General features: G+C 41.1%; 1 protein-coding gene across 2 annotated transcripts; it reads left to right on the forward strand.

The window, feature by feature from the left end:
• Positions 1 to 260: 260 nt before the first annotated feature.
• On the forward strand, positions 261 to 21,698 carry uhrf2 (ubiquitin like with PHD and ring finger domains 2). 2 transcript variants are annotated; one of them, XM_079580996.1, is made up of 16 exons: positions 261 to 577; positions 8,721 to 9,023; positions 10,728 to 11,008; positions 14,837 to 15,055; positions 15,557 to 15,675; positions 15,748 to 15,934; positions 16,050 to 16,173; positions 17,513 to 17,620; positions 17,701 to 17,805; positions 19,470 to 19,576; positions 19,647 to 19,809; positions 19,898 to 20,035; positions 20,127 to 20,361; positions 20,440 to 20,588; positions 20,675 to 20,773; positions 20,851 to 21,698. In XM_079580996.1, the coding sequence occupies exons 1-16, from the start codon at positions 425 to 427 to the stop codon at positions 20,995 to 20,997; spliced, it is 2,637 nt and encodes an 878-aa protein (XP_079437122.1). In that variant the 5' UTR covers positions 261 to 424; the 3' UTR covers positions 20,998 to 21,698. The 2 variants fall into 2 exon arrangements, with proteins under 2 accessions (XP_079437122.1, XP_079437123.1); XM_079580997.1 differs by having other exon boundaries at positions 15,566 to 15,675.
• Positions 21,699 to 22,652: the final 954 nt, after the last annotated feature.

Here is a 22,652-nt window from a genome sequence, read left to right on the forward strand (position 1 = left end):
CCCCCTTTTAGTCAACAAATCCCTGCTCAGGGCATTTTCTATGTTTTTTAGTTGGGCACAACCCGAGCTTGGGATGATCAGATTTGTGAAGTAAAACTAAACACACCAGATCTGATTATTGGGTTATCTGATTGCTCAAGTTATCCGGTTTTTGTTGTTTGACCATGTAAACATAGCCACTGAGCAGGAGAGCGCATACATCATGGAGCCTGTTCCTTTAACCGACTGTGTTATCGCGAGATTTCCTTGGCGCCGCGACTTCATGTGAGAGGAGAAACAGTTCGCCAGAATCGCCACCTCTGCAGAGAAAGCGCTATGGACCCGTGAACATTTGTCTATGTTCCTGCACCACTGGAATCCATTAGCTGTTTGCAATTAACACTTTATTTTGTACTTTTTTTGAGCTGGAGAACGTTGCGGAATTATGTGGATTCAGGTTCGCACAATAGACGGGAAGGAGACACGAATCGTAGACGATCTTTCTCGATTGACCAAAATTGAGTCTTTACGGGTAAAAATCCATGATATCTTCAAGGTACCCCCCCAACAACAGCGATTGTTCTACAGAGGGAAGCAGGTGAGCGGTGTTTTGCTTCGTTCATCTTGCCAACTGTGCAGCTTGTTGCCTTGACAGGTTTTGGACCAAAGGGAGCGTGCGAGTGTCTCGTGCACTCCATGTGTGAGAGCTTCCTGTTTTCAAATCCTATGGTCCTTGCGCAAGAGCCTGGAGTTCTAATCTAAATTGGGCCCCATCCTGAAAACGCCAATATTGTGAATTGATAGTTTAAATGCTTTTATGAAGAGCACTCGCACACTGCGTGGACTTCTACTAATGATGAACACAACGCATTGGCGCTTCGTAGGCTGTGTTTGTTTACACCGAGAGAGCGATTAGCTGCATCCTACAGCACAGCGATCACTCTAGTCTAAAGAAATTCTCAAATAAATGTCATTAATGTTGAAAATCTTTGACAACTTAATAACTGGCCTTTGATTCCCGCTGCGTATCCTGCCCATGATGAAGAGGGGCCAACTCCACGTGCCTACACGATGAAAATGAACAGAAACAAAGCACTAAAGCAAGTATCCACGCGTTAGTGCAAAAGACAGTTTCATACACGTATCCATTACCAAATATTACCAAAAAAAAAAAACTCCTCTTTTTTTACCAGTATCACCATTTTTCAAATAATCCGATAATTTGTGGCCAAGGGCGAGGATTTCAGTCCAAGTTTACCTGGAGGAAGTTGTTTTGCATCCACACACCAAGCTGTTTAATGCATTGACAGAGTGAATCTGCAGACCCAAATCAATCAATCAATCAATCAATCAATCAATCAATCAATCAATCAATCAATCAATCAATCAATCAATCAATCAATCGTTTTGTATAGCCCTATATCACAACATTAAAACAATTAAACAAAGATAAGATATTGAACAAGACCATGTAAAGTTCAGACAAACAGAGTATCTCTAAGCAAACATAGGCTATCGCCACACAAAGACACAATGCATGTATTGTCTTTTATAAGCACAAAGCCAGGTTAGTAAATGTGTGCGTCCACATGGGTTGACTCAGGTCTGCGGAAATGGCGCAATTTCATCTTCCAGGCCTGTGTGAGGCGCTGTGACGCTAACACAGATAATAGAACAACATGTAGAGGGCGCATGCTCAGTAAACTTTTATGGAATGTAAACAGAGAAAATAAAACTGATTCACGATCTACAGAAGAGACGAGGAGGAGAGTTTATTCTTCAGACGTAACGGGACTAAAGTAGAAAAACTTAACAGTGACTTTTACTGTCAGTCCAAAATCACAGACTGACTCAGCCGTGTTTCTCTACTTGTCACCTGTGGCTTGTGGACTGCAGTGGAGTAAAACCATCATAGATCCATGAGTAAAACTCATTATAAGGTCAGTAGATCACTGATAACAGACACCACTCTGGTGCTGTGATGTCATTGTTTTAGTAAATGTTGGGGAGACGTCGTAGCAACGGCGCCACGTAAACGGTGTTTTGAGATCTTTCCACTCTGGGACCTATTTTGGAAAATGTTCATGTACAGACCCCCAAAACGCCGGGCTTGTATGGACGATACACTGGATAGATAAAGTATCTCTGCGTTTAGTCCTCACCTTGACTTCGTATGGACAGGGCCGAGGGCTGGGCGATAAATCGAATTAATTCATGCTTTTAGAAACAGACGATTTGGAAAATGGCTAAATTGTGAAACCGAGTCCACCACTCCATATCCCCCCACGTGTGGCGTGCTCAAAAACCCAGTGGGAGATTCACTCTGTCAGTGACTCTGTCTTTGTGTCATTCATAGTTGTAATAGGACATATTACCTAACCTCATAGAAGCCTCCAGCATCAACCCCTGGGGAATCTACTAGTCAAGACTCAAAGTATGTCCTGTCTTATGATGGGACTTGAACCGTATAAGGGCAGTTTTATGTTGAATTTCTCGTTCACTTAATCGTATTTTTCTAATATATTAATTTTCCATTGCCCTAGCAACAAACACTCTATGGCAGGGGTGTCAAACTCATTTTGGGTCGCGGGCCGAAATTCAGCTCCCATGGCGGGTCGCGGACCACATATATAGAGAAAATGTTTCCAATTAATGAATAATAATAAGCTGTGATTTGATCAAAGCCCCAACTTGACTGTAGCTTCATCAATGACAACGGCTTACACTTGTATTGCACTTTACAAGCCTGTGTCACAAGTTCCTGAAAGTGCAGTAGTCATTATTCATTCACTTGGTGGTGGTAAACTTTTATTGAAGCCACAGCCGCCCTGGGGCAGACTGTCCATTTATCACATGGCTATATAATGTGTTGTTCATATCCTGAGCTCTTATGTCAGTGCCCTGTGCTGGACACGTGTGGAACTCTATTCTTTTTTTTTTTATTTAATGCCCCCTAGTGGCTAGAATGAGCATTCTGGTTATTCTTTAAAAATTCATAACTCCGCACAGGAATGGGCTAGAGACTTACTTTTTTTTTTGACATACTCTGGAATTTATGCTCTACAGGGCAGGGGCCGGATTATATCATCTCGCGGGCCGGATCAGGCCCGCAGGCCATATGTTTGACACCCCTGCTCTATGGCATAGCTGTCAAACAAGTGACCCGGAGGTGATTTGATCCCTTACCTATTCATCTTATTCTGGAGGCTCGCATGGGCGCCGCCTTTAGTTGTGCCCGCCCCTATTCTCCTATCTGTTAACATGGGACTGCAGAAGTCCACATAAAATCAGTCACTACACGAAAACAAAGCCGTTTTTCGGCCGGGCTGAGAAACGCTGCAGTGTTGACATGTTGGTGCAAATGAACATTGGCCATTTTACAGAAATCAATCGACTAAACATCAGATTTGAGCGGAGAATATTTTCCCTCGTTCTCCGTTTAAATTAACGGGCTTCGCACTCGACCAAAAGTGTCTGTACAACGGAAGTGTCGAGACAAAGCAAAAAGGGGCAAAAGTGGGCGGGCGGAATAAGATGAATAGAGCATAAATTCCTGATTATGTAAAAAAAAAAAAAAAAGGCACTATCCCATTCCTGTGTGGAGTTATGGATGTTTAAAGGGACTATCATGCTAATTTAGCCATTCGAAAGTAAACTATTTGCATTTTTATTATATAATTGTACCTCTACCACTATGGAGTACTAATTTTTGTGAGAAGTATTTTCTGGGGGTATTTTACCAACCCGGAAGACTCTCCGAGTTCATGCTGCCCATGCATCATTAGCAGTATCTTCAATGAAGGCTCTTGAGTAATCTTCTTTACTCTGTAGTTGAAGTGTCAAACGTTTCGCCTCTCATCCAAAAGGCTTTGTCAGCGCACTGAGGTTCAGCTCCGCTCACAGCTCAGATAGAGACCACAGATAATGAGGCTGAAACTCAGCCCAGGACAGATCAATAGGCAGGTAATTGGCATTAATCAGCTGAGATTAGAGTCGTTCAGATAGAAACTTAGATGTGATTTAGTTAAGACTTAGAATTTCAAAGACTTAGAATTACAAAAATGTTTAGCTACAGATGAGAATAGCTGTTGAGGAACATGCTTCTGTATGGTCCTCATGGTGGGGAGCTGACATTGCTGTAACACCACCCCCTGGTGGCCAGGGGTGACTCCAAGAGACACTTGAGAGCATTGATTCTAATGGGACTTCAAACATCCCAAGAACAGCTTAAAAGCCTGGCTCCAAAGAGTTTTTCTTTTTCTAAAAATCGCTATGACTCATGTGACCACACTGGGGTAGGTGAAATATTTTTAACCGTGGCACTGGTTTTTGTTTAGCAGCCCGAAATTTGAAAGCATTTTGAGTACATTGACTGGCTCCAGAGCCTGTCAATCAAGCTCTGAAGCTCCGTGGAGGCTCCGCCCGCTCCGTGAGCGCAGGGCTTCCCGCCTTTTTGCCCTTTTAAGGAACAGGCTGAGTAGGAGGAGACAGAGCGGCCATTACGGTTCGCACAGGACTCGGGAACCTTTTTCAATGAATGGGGCTGAATGGGACCCACTCATCTTAATTATATTATCTTTGGGAGGGACTAAGTCAAGCTGAACTCCTCCCTGTGGTCTGATGAAGCCTTTTGGATGAAAGGCGAAACGTTCAACACTTCAACTACAGAGTACAGAAGATGACTCAAGAACCTTAATTGAAAATGGACAACGTCTGGACACAGACAACATTAGCAGTAGTAGAAATATAAATATCGCAGCAATAAGTGAAGTTATAAGGAATTGACATCTGCAACACAGCTTCATAAATGGCACAAAAACACGCGCCTGGTGTGTATATTGTGGGAAGGCCACATGAAGGCCATGTCTGTGTTAAATTAAACCTGCTTAGAATTAAATGTATATTATATGTATGGATTCAGATAATACTGTAGGCGACATTAATACAAAAATGATATGTTTTTTTTGTGTGTTTAGTTTTATAAAATAACCCCCTGCACACATGGCTGTCAGAGTAAAGCAGCTTTTTTGGGGAAACTTGTTGCCTGTTTGTCAAACCGCTGCAACACTTCTCTGGCTTTTGAACAGAACGGAAACATGTGTGTTCTGAGTAATGTTGGATAGTTATCTAAGCGGCCCGGCTCCTCTCGCTAACAGTAGCGCTGATTAGCTCTGATACACTGACTGGGCGGCTTTGTTTCTGACAGTTCTCACTCACGCTGGGTTACCTGCAGTGCTTTAATGTTCTTAAATTCTCTCCGTGATGCGTTAATTTGGCTGAAATCCCAAGTGTTTTCACACAGGAGCAGCCATTAAGTTCACAGAAAGTGTCAGCATCGACAAAGCTCTGTAGCATGGCATTTTGTTTACACCCCGCCTCTCCAAAAGGAGCACTGTTCTACATATGAAATGATCTGGATACATGTGGGGATACAGTCGATGTGTTCAGTGCTGCCGCACAGGGAGACGGACCGGCAGATTCTCCGCTCACTCAGTGCTGTGATGGCGTTCGGTCTTCTGTGTTTAAGCGCATGCAGCATGTGCATTTATTGTGCATTTACTGAGACTTCATGTTACTTACCAAGCGATAAGTCGATATAGTAATTACTGCGACAGTTAAGGACATCATGCAGTGCCAATCTTACTTGGACATGGAAGACATTCTCAGAAGAACTAATGCTGCAAATAGTACAAACTAACTCTTTTGAGCGCAGCTGTATCCAGGAGGAGCTTTTTTCACTAGTTTTTCTTTATTCCCCAGAGCAAGGGATGAACTAACACCCAAAGTGAAGAGCAGGAGTTATTGTTGATTGAAATAAACAGTTTTTGCATCCAAACATGACCTTAGGATTGATTTAAGTTTTTTTTTAAATCGAGATCGATAATAATTGATTAATCGATTAAACCCAGCCCTACCGACCACTTTACACACAAAACACAACTGCCTCAGTGTTGAAAAGATGGCAAGAAATTATATATATTTTTGGGACAAAATCACAAAGACACACTAGCAATGCACATACAGCTGAGTGTAGCCACCACTCCATAGCAGTGTTTGTGTCGGTACTATTGTGATCTCAATTTCATGAGACTTTATAAAGGGGGAGGGAGGAGAGGAGAAGGGGGGTGTTGCCTCCTACAGTACTGCTCTGCTGCAAAACGGCACTGCTTGCCGTCACATACCGAAGAAAAGGTGGCCATGGTGGCCGTACTTGCAACACTATGGGCTAGAGCAGTGTTTTTCAACCTTTTGTTGAGCCAAGGCACATTTTTTTCATTGAAATAATCACGAGGCACCACCAGCAGAAAATGTTCTCATCAAAGTGTCTTGGCTAGGAACACCGTATAGTCTCACTAGCCACAATGCCTCAATACATCACCAATTCTCTTGTCTCAAAGAAATTAACTACCTGATATGGAAGAGTATAATATGGTTACTCTGCCGATCACTAGACGGCATAGACACTCAAACGGTACATTTTTTGTGGATAATAATGCATTTGTTTAAAAAAAAAAACAACTAGGTGAGATTGGATAATTTCCCAAGGCACACCAGACAATATCTCACGGCGCAGTGGTTGAAAAACACTGGGCTAGAGAGCTCAAATGTAAAGCAGTTATTGATGTTTTGTATAGTGGAACATTTTAATAGAATAAAAAGGTTGTGGGCTCATATTGTGTTGTAAACATAATAATAATTATGAAGAAAGGTCTTTTATTTAAATGTAAGCAATGTGAACAGCTTTCTTAAAATAAAGGATAATGCAAAAAGGCTGAAGTAATATCAATCAATCCTGGCCATGTTTATAGTAGTAGGGGAAACCGGAGTACCTGGTTCAAGGGGAGTCACTGTCACGACATCCTGATAGCAAAAGCAAAAAAAAAGGCCCTCTCTTAAATTTTTGAGGGTTATATAACAAATAAGTCAACACCCATAAAACGGTCACCAGCACTGAGCCGGTGGATCAGATTGGCTGTCCGTCAAGACACTGGACAAACATGGGACATCAAAAGGTTTCCGACATTACTGGCATGACAAGCAGATACACCTGAGATGTTTTCTGCGCCCCACAGAGAGGGGCGCCATAATGATCTGGGGTGCTTTTTCCTTCAGTGGGTCAATGGAGCTTCAGCTGGTGCAGGGAGGTCAAACGGCCGCTGGCTCAGTGCAGATGTTGCAGAGCATCCTTCACATCTGTGGAAACCGCTGGTTATTGGGCTGCAGTCGACTCCAGTATTGGATCCTGGCTCAGTGCTGAAGACATTTTTTTGGGTCTTCCACTTGACTTTTTTGTTCCATAACCCTCAGGTTCTTCTAAGAAATTAAACATGACTGTCTTACTGTGTCCCAACGACAGCGCTTTGGGAGGCCCTGCTTATGCGACAATGACACCAAATCCAAATTTTGCACAGATTTGGCTTTTTAAAGGAATGTAGTCCTAAACTTTTGACCAGAGGTGGGAGTCGACTCGAGTCGCAATTTTCGGGACTACTTGACCAAAGCTCCAAAAAGACTTGACTTGACTTGGGACTTGCTGTTTGTGACTCGCGACTTAACTTGGACTTGAGGCCAATGACTCTCAATGACTTGCTGTGACTTTATATTTATTATATATTTTAGTGAAACTGTCGCAAGATCGGGATTAATTTCGTAAAAGCGGCGCATCTATGTTTACATTATGGTAATTAGCCACATGCGTGTTCCGTTTCCCCACGGAGCGTCTAATCAATACAGCGCGAAAAGGCAGGAGGAAATACGATGTGTTTCTTTGGATGCACCGGGGGTTAAGGGGTTAGACTGGAATCGGTTCGACCGGGGGTTAAGGGGTTAAACTGGAATCGGTTCGACCGGGGGTTAAGGGGTTAAACGTTTTCTAAAGACAGTGAAGAGGTGGAGATTTACGAACAGGAAAGCGTTTGAAACAATGGGCTGTACCTACAGCGCAGACGGGTCGGCCTCCAGAACGACGATGCGTAAGAGCTGATTAATCAACCGAAATCTTAGGGGCTTTTCGATGTTTTAAGGCGTTCACACAAAGTTTACAGCATTTAGTGGTTATATTACACATCTGCACACAGCCCAGTGACAGCGGGACTTAAGGCTACGGTATCTATTTTGAGCAGGGGCGAATCTGAGTATACAGGGGCTGGGGCATTACAGGGGAACCATTGACAGAAAAACCGCCAGAGACCAATAAAAATAAAAAATATTATTTTATATTTATCTTTCAGACTGCAAGAAAAAACAGCTCCTGTTTAAAAGACTGTTTCATTTTTTTTTAAGGCCCCCTTCCTTAAAATGCTGTTGGACTTTGAATCCAAATCCATGACATTTTAAAAAGTTTGATTTTAGCCTAAATTCCAAATTACTATATCTTGAGAAAGCACTTGTTATTTTCAAGATTAAACACATTTTGAAAAGTAGACAAATTGGTGTTTGTGACTAGAGGTGACTTGCCGGCTAAAGCAAGACTTGACTTGACTTGACCAAAGTTATGACTTGACTTGACTTTACCCCATGACCGATTGACTTGGACTTACTTGGGACTTGGACCTTCACGACTTGGACTTGACTCGAGACTTGCATTTAGTGACCTCAGTTTTTCAACTGGTATTAAACCTTTCATCGGGACTGTATAATTCAGTAGACAACAATAAGAAATTTCCTGGCTTGATTTAATGTTTGTCACAATGTACACTGAAAACGATCAATGCAGTAAATATTTTTATTCTTTCTTACAGATGGAAGATGGCCAAACACTGTTCGACTACAACGTTGGTCTAAATGACATTGTCCAGCTCCTGATTCGCGCACAGTTGGACACTGCAGACTGCCATGATTTAAAGAACTCACTGGGTGACCTCGCAGCCTCTGCCTCCATCATTTCTCTGAAAACCAACAAAGACAATAACAGTGAAGTCAAAGCAAATGCTAGTGACGAAGCAAGTAACAAAAATGGATTGAAATCGAACCCTTCACCAGATCTACAGCCTCCTACTTCTAGTAGGTGTATGCTCATAAATGCAGGACTTGGATGTTATAAGGTGAGCATGAAGAGCCCATTGTATGTGGCTGTTGTGTAGACAATTAAAAAGGGAATGAGTAATGCTGTAACCTTCCAGGGAATTTTTCATAGGCGAACTTCTCTAACTCATGTTTACTATGTTGCTATTAGAGCTTCACAACCTGCCATACTTAACATGATGGTTTGATAACACAAAATGTGTTTATTATATTTTTTGTACTGAAATTATATTTTTGTTGTTGTTTACAACTAAGCCAGGGGTGGGCAACTCATTTTTACAAGGGGCACCTGAATTGAGTTATAGGGCCGTACCAACAATAACTTTCTCCCATTGCAAAGTGCACTAAAATGTAGTTGGAACTGGCTAGATTGTAATTGTAGGTATTGTTAGTCACTATACATCAGCTCTGTTGTTTTTTTCTGTCATTCAAACTGCAGTTTTGTTATATATTTTTTAATGTAACTTTTGATTGAAATCTATAAATATAAAGAGCATGTGAAAATGAAAAATATAGAGCCATTTGAGTCCACTCTGGCAGGGGGTGATCATGGTGCCTCTGATACACCACTACGCAATTCGGCTTGGAAAATGGCAGAAAGAAAAAAATGAAGTTTGTAAAGGGAGTCAAGGGCCGGACAAAATTGCTTTGTGGCGATATGGCCAAAAAAAATGTTTTTTTTGGGACGATTACGTTTTTAATCGATTTTATTGGAAATAAAAGTCTCCTGATCTTACATATGAGAGAACTGCACCATAATATAGTCTACAATTATGCCTATTATATAATGTATTTCTGTTTTGTATATTCCTAGGCTGCTCTCAAAAGTACTACTTTTTAATAAGCCATGGAATTTGAAAAGCGTTTGATTTTTCTCATCGGGCACCGGATCAGACCGATGGGGAAACTGTTAAAGCGAGACTCCATCGCACACTACGAAAGCACAACACGCGGCCTTTGTGAAGCAGCAGATTGTCAGAAAGTCGCTGGGTTCTCCTCTGGTCTCATTTCCAAAACAGTCGCTACGGAGCGTCTAAATTGCTGCTAAATTAGCCGCACGGCGAACGTGACGGGGACCTGGAGCGGCAGACGCGATTTTACGATTTCGCCATTTTCCCACATCGTCTATTTTCTAAAAGCATGAATTAATCAAATTAATTCGATGGGCAGAAAAACAAGCTAGTTTTCCATTAGATAGCATTACACTTTACACACGTTTTAAGCAACTGTAAAGCCTGGTTTCTAATTTTTTTTACTTTCTACAGCTAGATATTGCTCCTGTGATAACGCTGGGTTGGTTACAATTAAAGAACCCAGGCTGGTACATTTTAGAAATCTTGTATACTAATGAGGGCCGGACTTGATTGACAGGCTGTTAGCATTAGAGCTAATGGTGCGGTTACGACCGAACTACGTACCCTGCGAGGGCAGAGCCTACAGTGAAGATCCCGCCCTTATGCCCTTTTTAGGAACATGCTCCGTCAGAGCAGGGTAGGAGGACGAGTCTGTAAATCCGCTATGGATTCCCTTTTGAACGTGATCATTATGGTGAAAGGGTGTGAGGAGACGGAGTCTATCATTATGTCTATGGACTAAACATAAACTATTCTATTTGTCCGAACATTTTTTTGTTTTTTTCCTATTTGTGGAAAAACATTGTTTTTTAAGTTGTTGAAGAAAAAATGACGATGACGATGGCTTACAATTGTTTTATTTGTTTGTAGATTAATGAACTCGTGGACTGCAGAGATGTATCCATCGGCTCTTGGTTTGAGGCTTGCATTGAAAATGTGACACTCGCTCCTGCCAAAGCAAAGGTTGGCCGGCCCCTGAAACGGACTAATGGAAAGCTGGAGGCTGAGCAAGGCCAAGGCCAAACCACTGGCACTAACAGGAATAACAATGGTTTAAACACAGACAGTAATGGAGCCACGACTTCTCAGACTGATTCAACAGCTGCCACAGAGTGCAAGGAGGAGATCGTTTACCACATCAAATATGAAGAGTAAGTGAGTGAGCGAGCGAGAATCACAAGAAATACAATTTGATTTGTGCTACATGATTCTGTTTTGATGTCGGTGTCATTGCAAGGGCCCTACCGATATGGATTTTAGGGGTCCGATACCGATATGAAGGGGGTTGCCTGGCCGATAGCTGATATATAGGCCGATATTTTAAGTCATTTAATTTGATGTTGTTTTTTAATCTCTCAAATAGCCTATAGCTATACATTTATAGATATAGGAAAGGTTTCAATCATAGAAAAAACAGTATTGGCCGACCCCTATTACATATATTTCTAAGGCCAATGCCGATTGTTGGGGATTTTGATTGGCCGATGCTGATATGCAGCGCTGATATTTTTGGAAACGGTCTTGTTTATAATCCTGTGTATGAAGCTTCTAAACGTGTTGAACTCTGACTGCAGGGGGCGCTGTATATTCATGTTTAGTAGGTACTTTAGAGGAAGCAAAAAATAGCAGATGGATGCTCTTTGCAACATCTGCACAGAGCCAGGTCATTGTGGCGCCCCGTCCACTGTGGACTGTAGACTGTAAAATTAAGAAATGGACTTATTGTGACCGACTTCTTCCTGCAACCATAAGGAAATGGCAGCTGGCTCTGGAAAGTCCTTGCTCCTATGGACTTTCCATTTAAACTTTTTTGTTTCGTTTAAGTTTGCATTGTGTTCCACATTGTTTTACTGGATAAGTTTGGATGTCTTTGCCGTGCTTTTGTGGGGTTCGGTGAGTTTTTTTTTACTGCAGAGAGTCAATAATGGTCCTGAAGAAAGCAGCTTTTTAAAAGTAAACAAAAAGCTATCTTATCAGCTGAACCCATTTGAGACCTACAAATTCATTCTTCTGAGATACTGAAGAGGCACCAAGAGCCCCCACACCTGCAGCTCCGAGGAGGCGTCACAAGAGGAGCTACAGGAAACAAAAAAAATTGTTCTGGCTAATGTTAGTTCACTAGATAATAGCACTTTACAGAAGATGGTGACTGTTGTGGCGGAGGGAGCGGAGGAGCTGACCAGTGCAGGACACAGTGAAACAGGGACAAACTCGGGAGACTGTGCACCGTTTCGGAGGATCAGAGGAGACTGAAGGCAGCCAGCCGGGTTCCTCTGGATGCTACGGTTTCCCCGACCTCTTGCTGGTCAGGTTGACCCACAATGGCAGCGCGGCTCAGTCGCAGTGGCTCAGGACTAACACCTGAGCACTATTTCGTTGTACGCTTTAGAGATATTTGGGGATTTTACAATATCGGCCGAGCTAGCACAGAAAAAAAGCAGATATCCCCGGGACCAAAAGTGATAGAGACTTCCTGTTTTTTGCATTGGGAGGAGCGAAGGCAGGGCTTCCTAGGCCTCAGGGGAACAGAGAAACATCGCAATGAAAACTGGTAAGCTGCAAGTTTGTTAAATGCAAGTTTCACCAACTAAACCTTGGCCAATTTTTGATCGCGGTGCAAAATGCCGCGGCTTGCAACAGTATGCAATGCTAACGGCAGCATGCTACTGCTAACGGCAACTAAAGCTGGGACAGAAACTATGATTGAATCACCTAAAGTAATAAAATAAAATCGGCCACTGCTGGTGTGGCCAAGTATTTATGTTTTTACAGGATTATAGACCAGGTATTTGCTTATCGGCATTGGCCTGTAAAAATCCCCAAAAATCGGCATCGGCATCAGCCAAAGAAAAACCCATATCGGTCGATTTACATGATTCAATTAATCATTCTTTTCAAAGTACAGTGATTATTATTTGATTTAATAAATGCTATAAAAAATAAAATGAATAACAATAATATATTGTTCCCATATAACTTAACCAACCAATTTTGATTCAGGACCCCTGCTCTATCTGAAATCCCATTGAAGCTCAGTGAAGCTCTGCTTGGATAAAATCAAACATCCTACTTGATTTTGTACAGTAAATAATGAAATCCTACTTTTTATTTCAGCGAGGGCACCGCTAGTTTATAATTACTGAAGAAACAGATTTAGGACCAGCAAAAAAGTCAGATAGATTCCTTATATTCCTTATAGTCCATCAGACCTTTGCCCTCTTGTTTTTTTCCCCATACTGAGATACAAGGCAAGAGCGACGGCAGGGAGAGGGTGGTATCTGCCAGGTCTGCGGGCAACAAAACCTGTCCGCAGGATTTTATAGAGCTGTTTCATATTAAGACAAACTGAATGATTCTTGCAGAGTGACAGACAGAAGGAGCAGAGTCTGCACCATCGAAGCAGCACAGAGGCTCAATAATATAGCAGACCCCCACTCTCCAGGACATCATGAGCTTCCACCTCGTCACATACACACAGCAAACTTGAACACTTTTATGCACGTGTAAAACACAACTCAGCAATGTTAAAGATCTAACAGTCAACAGAATATACGGCCCTCTCTCTAATACAGTTCATTCATGAAAAGGTGAGTGCCCACGTGGCCCCAACCCAGCGCATCATCATGGCAACCAGACAGCACCAACTGAGTGACAGCCTTTTGGACCTACAATGTATTTATGGCTCCTACACACACTTTACGTATATCAATTTTAAACTGATGTTTCCATGGCAACTCAGAAGTTTTCCGGAGCGTTCCTCTTCGTCTCAGCTTTATCAGTAATCACTACAAACATGCCAACTGCGGTTTAGTGTACATGTTTTTGTCATCTGAAGTTGATGTTATACTGTAGGAGGTTTTACTATTGGTTCATAAATTCTACTGCTTACTACTAATCTTTGTGTCAGCTTGAGCTTTACAAAACTTTAAAGCAGAACTTTAAAGCAACAAAAATTAGAAATACACAGATACATCTATATGGAGTGTAACTGTGCACTGTTACAGGGCACACGTGTCATCATCACTTGCTGCTAAACTGAAGGCTGTGGACCCTCCACACCTGTACAGTTACATCCTCCAAAAACACATGAAATGGGTTGTCCTGCTGATGACCAGGCTGCATCATGGGCCCAGAGCATCATCCACCATAACCCACTCAAAAGCTTTGTCTCCAAAAAAGTAGAATGTTGTCCAAGAACTAGCCAAACAGGAGCTTCAAATCTAACACGCTGCTTTGTGAGCGCTTTAGCCGCCTTGTATGGAAAGCTGAAAACTTTCCACTTAACGGGCGCATGACCTTCACTGCGCTGATTTTTTTCGTTTTAGTGTAGAGCACTACACTTATGTTCTATTTTGTCATGAAGCAGCTTTCAAAGCACTGCTAATTTTATTGAGATTATAAATACTGTCTAATGATGAACATTTAGGCTATTTTATTTCAAAACCAACTTATTATTATTTATATCACACTTGCACTGTGATGCACTGTGAACCGAACCGTGGGAAAGATATCTGAACCCTTACAACGCTACATTTGAATGATATTTTCTATTAACTGAGCTGCTTTGTGTATAGAGATTGATGTCGTGTACACTGCTTGGATCAGATTTAAATAATTTGTGAACATAGAGAAGAGTTTGCAAATCAATTTATCCATATACCCTCTATATGGTTAGCAATTTGAGAGAGTTCATTTTCATTTCCAGATTCATGTGAAAACATAACGTTATATTTTTAACTTGAACTCTCGTACACTGTTAAACTGAACTGAATGACAAGTTCTCTGTTTTTCCAAGTTTGACTGGAGATTTAAGTTATGAATGAGCAATAATCAAGGCGTCTCTTTCGCCCCTATTGGTTAAGAGAGATGTGCGAATTGCCTTTCCCCTAATAACATAATTTTTCACTAAAATCATACAGTATTTCTTAGAATCAAATTATTATCATTTACAATCTATAATTATATGTCTGTCTCTCCAGCTATCCAGAAAATGGTGTGGTTGAAATGCTCCCATGCAATGTGCGACCTCGTGCCAGGACGTTTCTCCGGTGGGATCAGCTTCAAGAGGGCATGATCGTGATGGTCAACTACAACATGGAGACTCCAGAGGAGAGGGGCTTCTGGTTTGATGCCGAAGTCCAGACACTGAACCAAACATCCCGAACAAACAAAGAGCTCAGAGTCAAGATCCTCATCGGGTGAAAACCTACTTACTTCAGTGTATTTAAAAAAGATATATTTATTTTTTGTCATGGTATTGTAAAAAAACATTCATGTACAGTGGTAACATTTATTATTGCAGAGGGCCAATCCGTGCCCTCTGCAAACCACAAATCGCAGAGGGCACGGATTGGCAACCGTAAACGTTAAATAATGTGAAGTAATCTTTGATTATTGCTCCTTTTAAAATGTGAAGCTCCATAACAAACCTGTTTACATATCGACCTGATCCAGAACATACTAATGATTCAACAGTTTCAAAACTTGCATAAATGTTCTGTGGCAATTTAGCATCTTAGTATATAACACAACATTTTTACAAACTTTATCCTTTGTATTTTAATTCTTTTGTAAACACAAATGGGTGAGCATTGTTCCCTTTACCTTGAAATGTTTCAGCGTTCAGCAGCTGCCTTCATCTGAAGCATCTGCAGTAATGTGTCACTTAACAGCTGATTCTTACCTTTGTCCTTTTTGAGGGGTGTCAGTGGCCCTGGAGATGTAGTGGAGGACTGCAAGATTCAATTCTTAGATGAAATCTACCAAGTGGAGAAACCAGGCGCTCGTGCACTTTCTGCTGCTGATGGACAGTTTAAACGTAGGTGGAATGCCTTTATTTGTGATGATGGTTATGTGTGTTACTAATGTTGTTCACTCCCTCTGGCACAAGGTAAGAGTGGACCTGAGTGTAAGCACTGCAAGGCTGACCCTGATGCTGAATGCCGCTTCTGTTCCTGCTGTGTGTGTGGTGGGAAGCAGGATGCTCACATGCAGCTCCTGTGTGATGAGTGCAACATGGCATTTCATATCTACTGTTTAAACCCACCGCTGTCCACTATCCCTGATGATGAAGACTGGTAAGAAGAGTTGGAGAGAACAAAATTAACTTTGAGATTTGTCCTTTCAATCTGTAACAAAATAGCCTGTGACACTATAAGGTTTGAGACTACATGTTTTTGTTTTGTCTGATAGGTACTGCCCCACATGTAAAAATGACACGAATGAGGTTATAAAAGCAGGAGAGAAGCTGAAAGCCAGCAAGAAGAGGGCCAAGATGCCATCAGCAAATACAGAGAGTCAGAGGGACTGGGGAAAGGTGACACACACACATACAACTTAAATTGGGCAACACAAAGAGAAAAGGCAAGTTTGTTTGTAGAGCACTATTTGTACACAAGGACATACAAAGTGCTTTATATTTCCATAAAATTAGAAAAGACGCAAATGAAAAAAATACATTAAACATAAATATAACCATTAATTACTGCTAATTTCTTCTGAGACGCTAAAGACGCACCAAGAGCCCCCACACCTGTAGCACAGTGGAGGCGTCACAAGAGGCGCCACTGAAAGCAAAAAAGGGACAAACGAGAAGATGGTGAAAGCCTGTTGTGGAGCGGAGGGAGCTGCTCAGGAGGAAGAAGGATGAGGTGGAGGAGCTTTGACCAGTGCGGGACACCAGGCTGAAATAGGGACAAACCCAAGAGCCGCTGCACCGTTTCAGAGGAACATTGAAGGCAGCCACTGTCAACTTGTCTAGCTAAGATAAGAGCATATCTCAATATGGAAAAAACAGTGGCCTGTTCCTTTAAGTATGACCAGCCTCCTTCTTGATACTGCGTATGGGAAATATCTTTCTCTTTTTTTTTTTTACTAGCAGAAGGCTGATCTTTAGAAAACTTTGAAGTTTGTGTGTTTTGAACATGCAGCATAGCTCCGGGGCTGCGTGGGGCTTTCTGTGCGGAGTTGCATGTGCTCCTCGTATCTGGGTGGGTTTTCCTCTGGGTGCTCCCTTTTCCCCCCATCAACTTAAAACACGTGCAGTAGACTAAAACCTCCAGCTAAATAATACTGACCATGAACCTTGCTCAAAATCAGGAGATGGGACCTCTCTTCTAACAGGTTGCCCTCGAGACTGGTTCAAATGACGTTGATATATTAGTTTATGGATACAATAAAGTTTACTAATACATCATATGTTAAGAAATATAACTATTTTATTTATGCATTTGTCCCATGCTAAAATGTTACTAGTCACTAAATATTTTTAGTGTTTGACAACCACAGTAATTAAAAAATATATTGTATTTGGATTTTTATCATCATATGGTATTCTTATTTTTTTTAAATATCTTATTAGTAAACCATAATTTTCATCTGGAAGTGGCCAAACCAAGTTGTCAGAATTAGAGCATGGAGCATAAAGTCTTCATGCAAGAAATTACATGCAAGATTTCCACAGTAAAGTAGTTCCTGAGCTTTCCAGGTTTGACGTTTGGCATTGGGACGGTGCAAGATGCTCAAAAAACATTCTTGCTCTCGTATAAATAACTCTTTCTTTCTTTTTTTTTTTACTCCTCTTCCGGTAGTGATTGAGCCGGAACGCACCAGTTTGCGTTCATTTTGATTGTTCTGTTTTCCATTTCTTATTTTAGGGTATGGCTTGTGTGGGACGGACCAAGGAGTGTACAATTGTTCCTCCAACTCACTATGGACCTGTTCCTGGGGTTCCTGTTGGTACAACCTGGAAGTTCCGAGTGCAGGTCTGCTGATTTTGATTTCGGAGTCAGAAAATGATGAAATGAAAAGTATTAACAATTTGTTGTTTTGTTTTTTGTTTCAGGTAAGCGAAGCAGGTGTCCACAGACCTCATGTTGGTGGCATCCATGGGCGCAGCCATGATGGCGCCTACTCATTGGTACTGGCTGGAGGCTTTGAAGATGAAGTGGTGAGTTCCTTTTATATTGCAAATAATGACCTGCCTTCCCAAATAAGGAGGTCTGTCTAGTCTCTCACTTTTGACTGACACAAAGAACGACCTGCCAGACACACACGAGAGGCCAAGCGAACAGTAGTACCACCACGAGGTCCGAATACAAGCAGTGTTTACTTTACCACTTACTTTACTTTGGTGCATTATTAGAGCCGTGCTCCTTGCATCGCTGTTGGCAGCACAGACGGCTCGCTCAGACTATATATACAGTGGAGTGGAATTTCTTACATTTCTTCCTAAATTGGTCACGAAATGTGGTCTGATCTTCATCAAAATCACAGGAGTGATTTAACGGTGCCTGCTTAAACTAATACCACCCAAACATTAACATTTGATCATAATTTTATTGGCCATAACATGTAAACATTCACAGGAGAGCGTGGAATAAGTGAGTACATCACCTGAATCTCACTAAACTGCAGCAGTTTTGTAAAGAGGAATGGTCTAAGATTGACTGATCGTTGTGAGCGTCTAATCTGCAACTACAGAAAAGCAGTTATTCCTGCAAAAGAAGGATCAGCCAGCTATTTAATACATGGTTCAGTTATTTATTCATATACTGTTGTGAATGTCTCAGGTTTTTCTGCAAAATATCGTAATTAACTTGTGAATTAATTCTTCTATTGATGATTGCATGTTATCCAGGCCCCGAAGCAACAAAACAGCCCCACAGCATGATTCTCCTGCTCCAGACTTCACAGTGAGGAGAGGGTTTTGATGTTGCTGTGCTGTTCCACTTTTCCTCCCAAACTGTTCACACTTTGGTTTGCGAAAGAGCACTTGGATGCTCCACAGCACTACTAAATATTCAGTGGACTGTTGGACCCAAAGTTGAATAGTTTGGGAGGAACACACAACGTCATGTGAGGAGGAAAAATGGAACAGCACAACAACATCTTTACACTATCCTCACTGTGAAGTCTGGAGCAGGAGCATCATGGTTTGGGGCTGTTTTGTTGCCTCAGGGCCTGGACAACGTGATATCATCAATGGAAAAATGAATTCACAGGTTTATCATGATAATTTGGAGAAAAACCTGAGACAATCTTGGACCATTCCACTTTACAAAACTGCTGCAGTTCAGTGAGATTCAGGCGGTGTACTTAACATTCACAGGAGAGCGTGGAATAACTAACATGTTATGGCCAATAAAAATATGAAATATGAATATCAAGTGTAAATGTTTGGGTGATATTAGTTAAAGCAGGCACTGTTAAATCCTTCCTGTGATTTTGATGAAGATCAGACTATATTTAGTGACCAATTTACGCAGAAATGTGAGAAAGTCCAAAAAGTTTGTTTACTTTTTCTTGCCACTGTAAGTGTATATACAGTATATATCTGGGCCATGTTGTTTTTAGAGGCAGATTGAACATTGTAATGTATAGTGAGCTTGAACTAAAAATAAATTCCAAATATTGCAACTTATGTAATAAGTGTACTCGAACAGAAATGTATTTGAGGCACATTGATGTAACAACACAAATCAGAGACACTATGTTGTTTACAGTGCAATGTCAACCTAAGCTACCACTGACATATGGAAATCACACATTTGACTGTAGAGTAGTTGAGATACAAATGGGGCTCAACTAGTTTCCGTAACATTTTTGCCGTAGGACCGTGGAGATGAGTTTACATACACAGGCAGTGGTGGTCGGGACCTGTCTGGAAATAAGCGGATTGGCGAGCATTGTTTTGACCAGACCCTGACCCACATGAACAGGTAATTGTGTAAAATCTAATAACAATAGTTAATTTAAAATGTCGCTCAGTCTTACTGTGTTTGTGTGTAGGGCTCTGGCTTCAAACTGCGATGCTCCTTTGGATGACAAAGTTGGAGCAGAGTCCAGGAACTGGCGTGCTGGAAAGCCAGTGAGAGTTATACGCAGCTCAAAGGGTAGACGCATCAGCCAATATGCTCCTGAGGAAGGGAACCGCTATGATGGTATTTATAAGGTAAACATTTTTGTATTATGTTTAACAGTCAAAGCAAATTAGTCAGCCCTGGAATTAAGCTCATGGACTCATTGTATTTTTGAACCAGGTGGTAAAATACTGGCCTGAAGTTGGGAAATGTGGTTATCTTGTGTGGCGTTACCTCTTGAGACGTGATGACCAGGAGCCAGCCCCATGGACACCAGAAGGTATCGAAAGAACCAAGAAACTTGGACTTACTGTGCAGGTTAGCTCTTCATTTTCTTTCTTTTTTTTTTTAGATTCATTTGAATTGTGCATTAACAAAAATGTTTGTTTTACTTCTTACTTTCGAACAGTATCCCCCCGGTTACTTGGCAGCCATGGCCAACAAAACCAGAAAAGAGGCTATTGCCAGACCCGGTCAGGGTGGCAATCGCTATAAAGGCTATTCTGGAAGGGGAAGGCCACGGAGACGACGCTCCTTTAAGAAAAAGCAGGAGGATGAGGATGGAGAGGATGAGGAACAGCTAATTGCATGTTTGGATGATGATGAATTGGAAAGCAATGGAGATGAGCAGGAAGCAGAAGATGGTAGTTGGACAATTCACACCTTATTTAGATCTGGTTTTGTTTCTTTTTCTAATAAATGTAATGCCTATTTTGCATTAGAGTTGTCTTCATCAGAAGAGCCTCCTTCAAAGCAAGTAAAGATAGAAGAGGCTTTCCAGCTGTCAGAACAGCAGAAACAGTTGATTCAGGAGGATACTGCTAACAAAAAAATATGGGATGAAGCCATGGAGCATCTCAAAGAGGGACCAGTATGTGACCAGCTTACCTACCATTAAATTACTAATCCCAATTTATAACCATATATGATCAAGTAAATGAGTTTTTGTTTTTAAAGAGTTTTCTGTGCAAACTGGAGCAGGCCTTCATGTGTGTGTGCTGTCAAGAGCTGGCCTTCCAGCCCGTCACTACAGACTGTTCACACAATGTTTGTAAGGTGAGTATTAAGCAGTCGGTTTACAGGCACATGCCCAGTCTTTCTTTATTAAACATGAACGTCTCTGTGCTTCCTAGACCTGCTTGCATCGGTCGTTTCGAGCACAGGTTTACACCTGTCCCGCTTGTCGTCATGATTTGGGAAAAGACTATGCCATGTCCCAAAACCAGACGCTTCAGACTCTGCTTGACCAATTCTTTCCTGGCTACAGCAAAGGTCGATGAGGTTTAACCACCAGAATTGTAGATGTACATAACTCTTGTGTAAGCATCCCTTAGTGCCCATGTATAATGTACCTACAACTTCACTTAAAATACATTGCACTTATATTTAGTACTTGATTGACAGATACGTCGTAGAATACGTAACCCCTCATTTATGTAAACAATCATTTACACACAAAAACCTCACCAAGGAGTAATATGTTGATGGGGACTACTTTTGCTGATCAGATGCAGATAAACGCACAAAAAACTCCTATCACGTAGTATTTGACCACTTTAAGTGAATGTTTATTGAACTCTTTCATAATCAGATTTAAAAATGGGATATTTTTGCACCTTACCTGCTAAATATAGATTCACGACCAGCCATCCTGGATGCATTTAATGTACCATAAATTAATGTTTTAATCAATTTACTCTTATGGGTTTATAATTTCAATTTTGTAAAGCCAGCATTGATTATTTTGCGTTGAATTTCCTTCTCCAAGCTTCACAGTGATCTGTGGTGTTTCTAGGCAACTCTGAAGTGGAATATTTCTAAAGATTTTTAGAAATGTGCCTTCTACAGCAAGTCAAATAATTTTGTATTGAACAGCTTGCTATTTTTCTGTTAAATTTGCTGTTGAAACGGTTCACAGTTTATAGCAGATGTCAATAACAATCCCAATAATCCACACAAACCAAGCAATCAGATATTTTATAGTCGAAATTATCAACAGAATTTTTTTACTTTAAATATTAAATATTATTTTATAGCATGGACTAAAAAAATGGAACTTTCAATGACCCTGAAATGGCCCCATGTTCAATGCCCAAAATAAAACATTGTACATAACGTTGCATATGGACAGGTCCATAAAGCAGTGCAATATGATTGAATGTGATATACAGTACATTTATAGAAGACTCATGTGACATTTTTGTCGACTTGCAGTAAATTTCTCATCAATCTACACACCGTGCCCCATAAAGACAGATTTTTTTTTTTTTTTATGCAAATGTATTAATGACTACAACCCTTCGGCAGCTCTTTCGCTCAGTTTTGAGTGTCATAGCAAATACATGTGAATACTTTCAGAGTGTTCTTTTTAATTAGCAAAAAAAAAACACTTTCACTTTTTTTCCCACTTTATTATGGGATATAGTGTGTGGAGAAAGTGAACGGGCGTGAAACCTTTTTGAATGCACTGTAAACTCGACAAACTAAAAATAATTGTTTGACTAAATTTTACCGAAAACAAAAATATTTGTTTTCTTTATTAAAAATAAAGAAAAATGTTCAGATGTGATATTCACCCTTTCTTTCCTGGAAATCAGGAAGGATTTGTGAAAGGATTTGTGGATGCCCTTTACATTTCCTTGGCTGTGTGTTTAGTGTCCTAAACCAAGGGTTTCCAAACTTTTTTGGCTGGGACCCCAAAAATTGACACATAAACAACTTGTGATCCCCATCGTCACCCGTGTCCCGACCCCCACTTTGGGAACCACTGTCCTACGCCCTGTTTCCAACTGTTGGTTTTTTGAAGATCAAATGGAACTGCACATCTCGACCAAAACAAACCAAGTCCTGTCTCATTTCACTGGACTAGTTTCCCAGAGTCTGTTTTGTATTGATATATAAAACGTTGTGCTGTCATGCGTTAAATAAACTCCAT

Source organism: Gobius niger (genome assembly GCF_951799975.1).
Source record: "Gobius niger genome assembly, chromosome: 2".
Taxonomy (NCBI): Eukaryota; Metazoa; Chordata; class Actinopteri; order Gobiiformes; family Gobiidae; genus Gobius; species Gobius niger.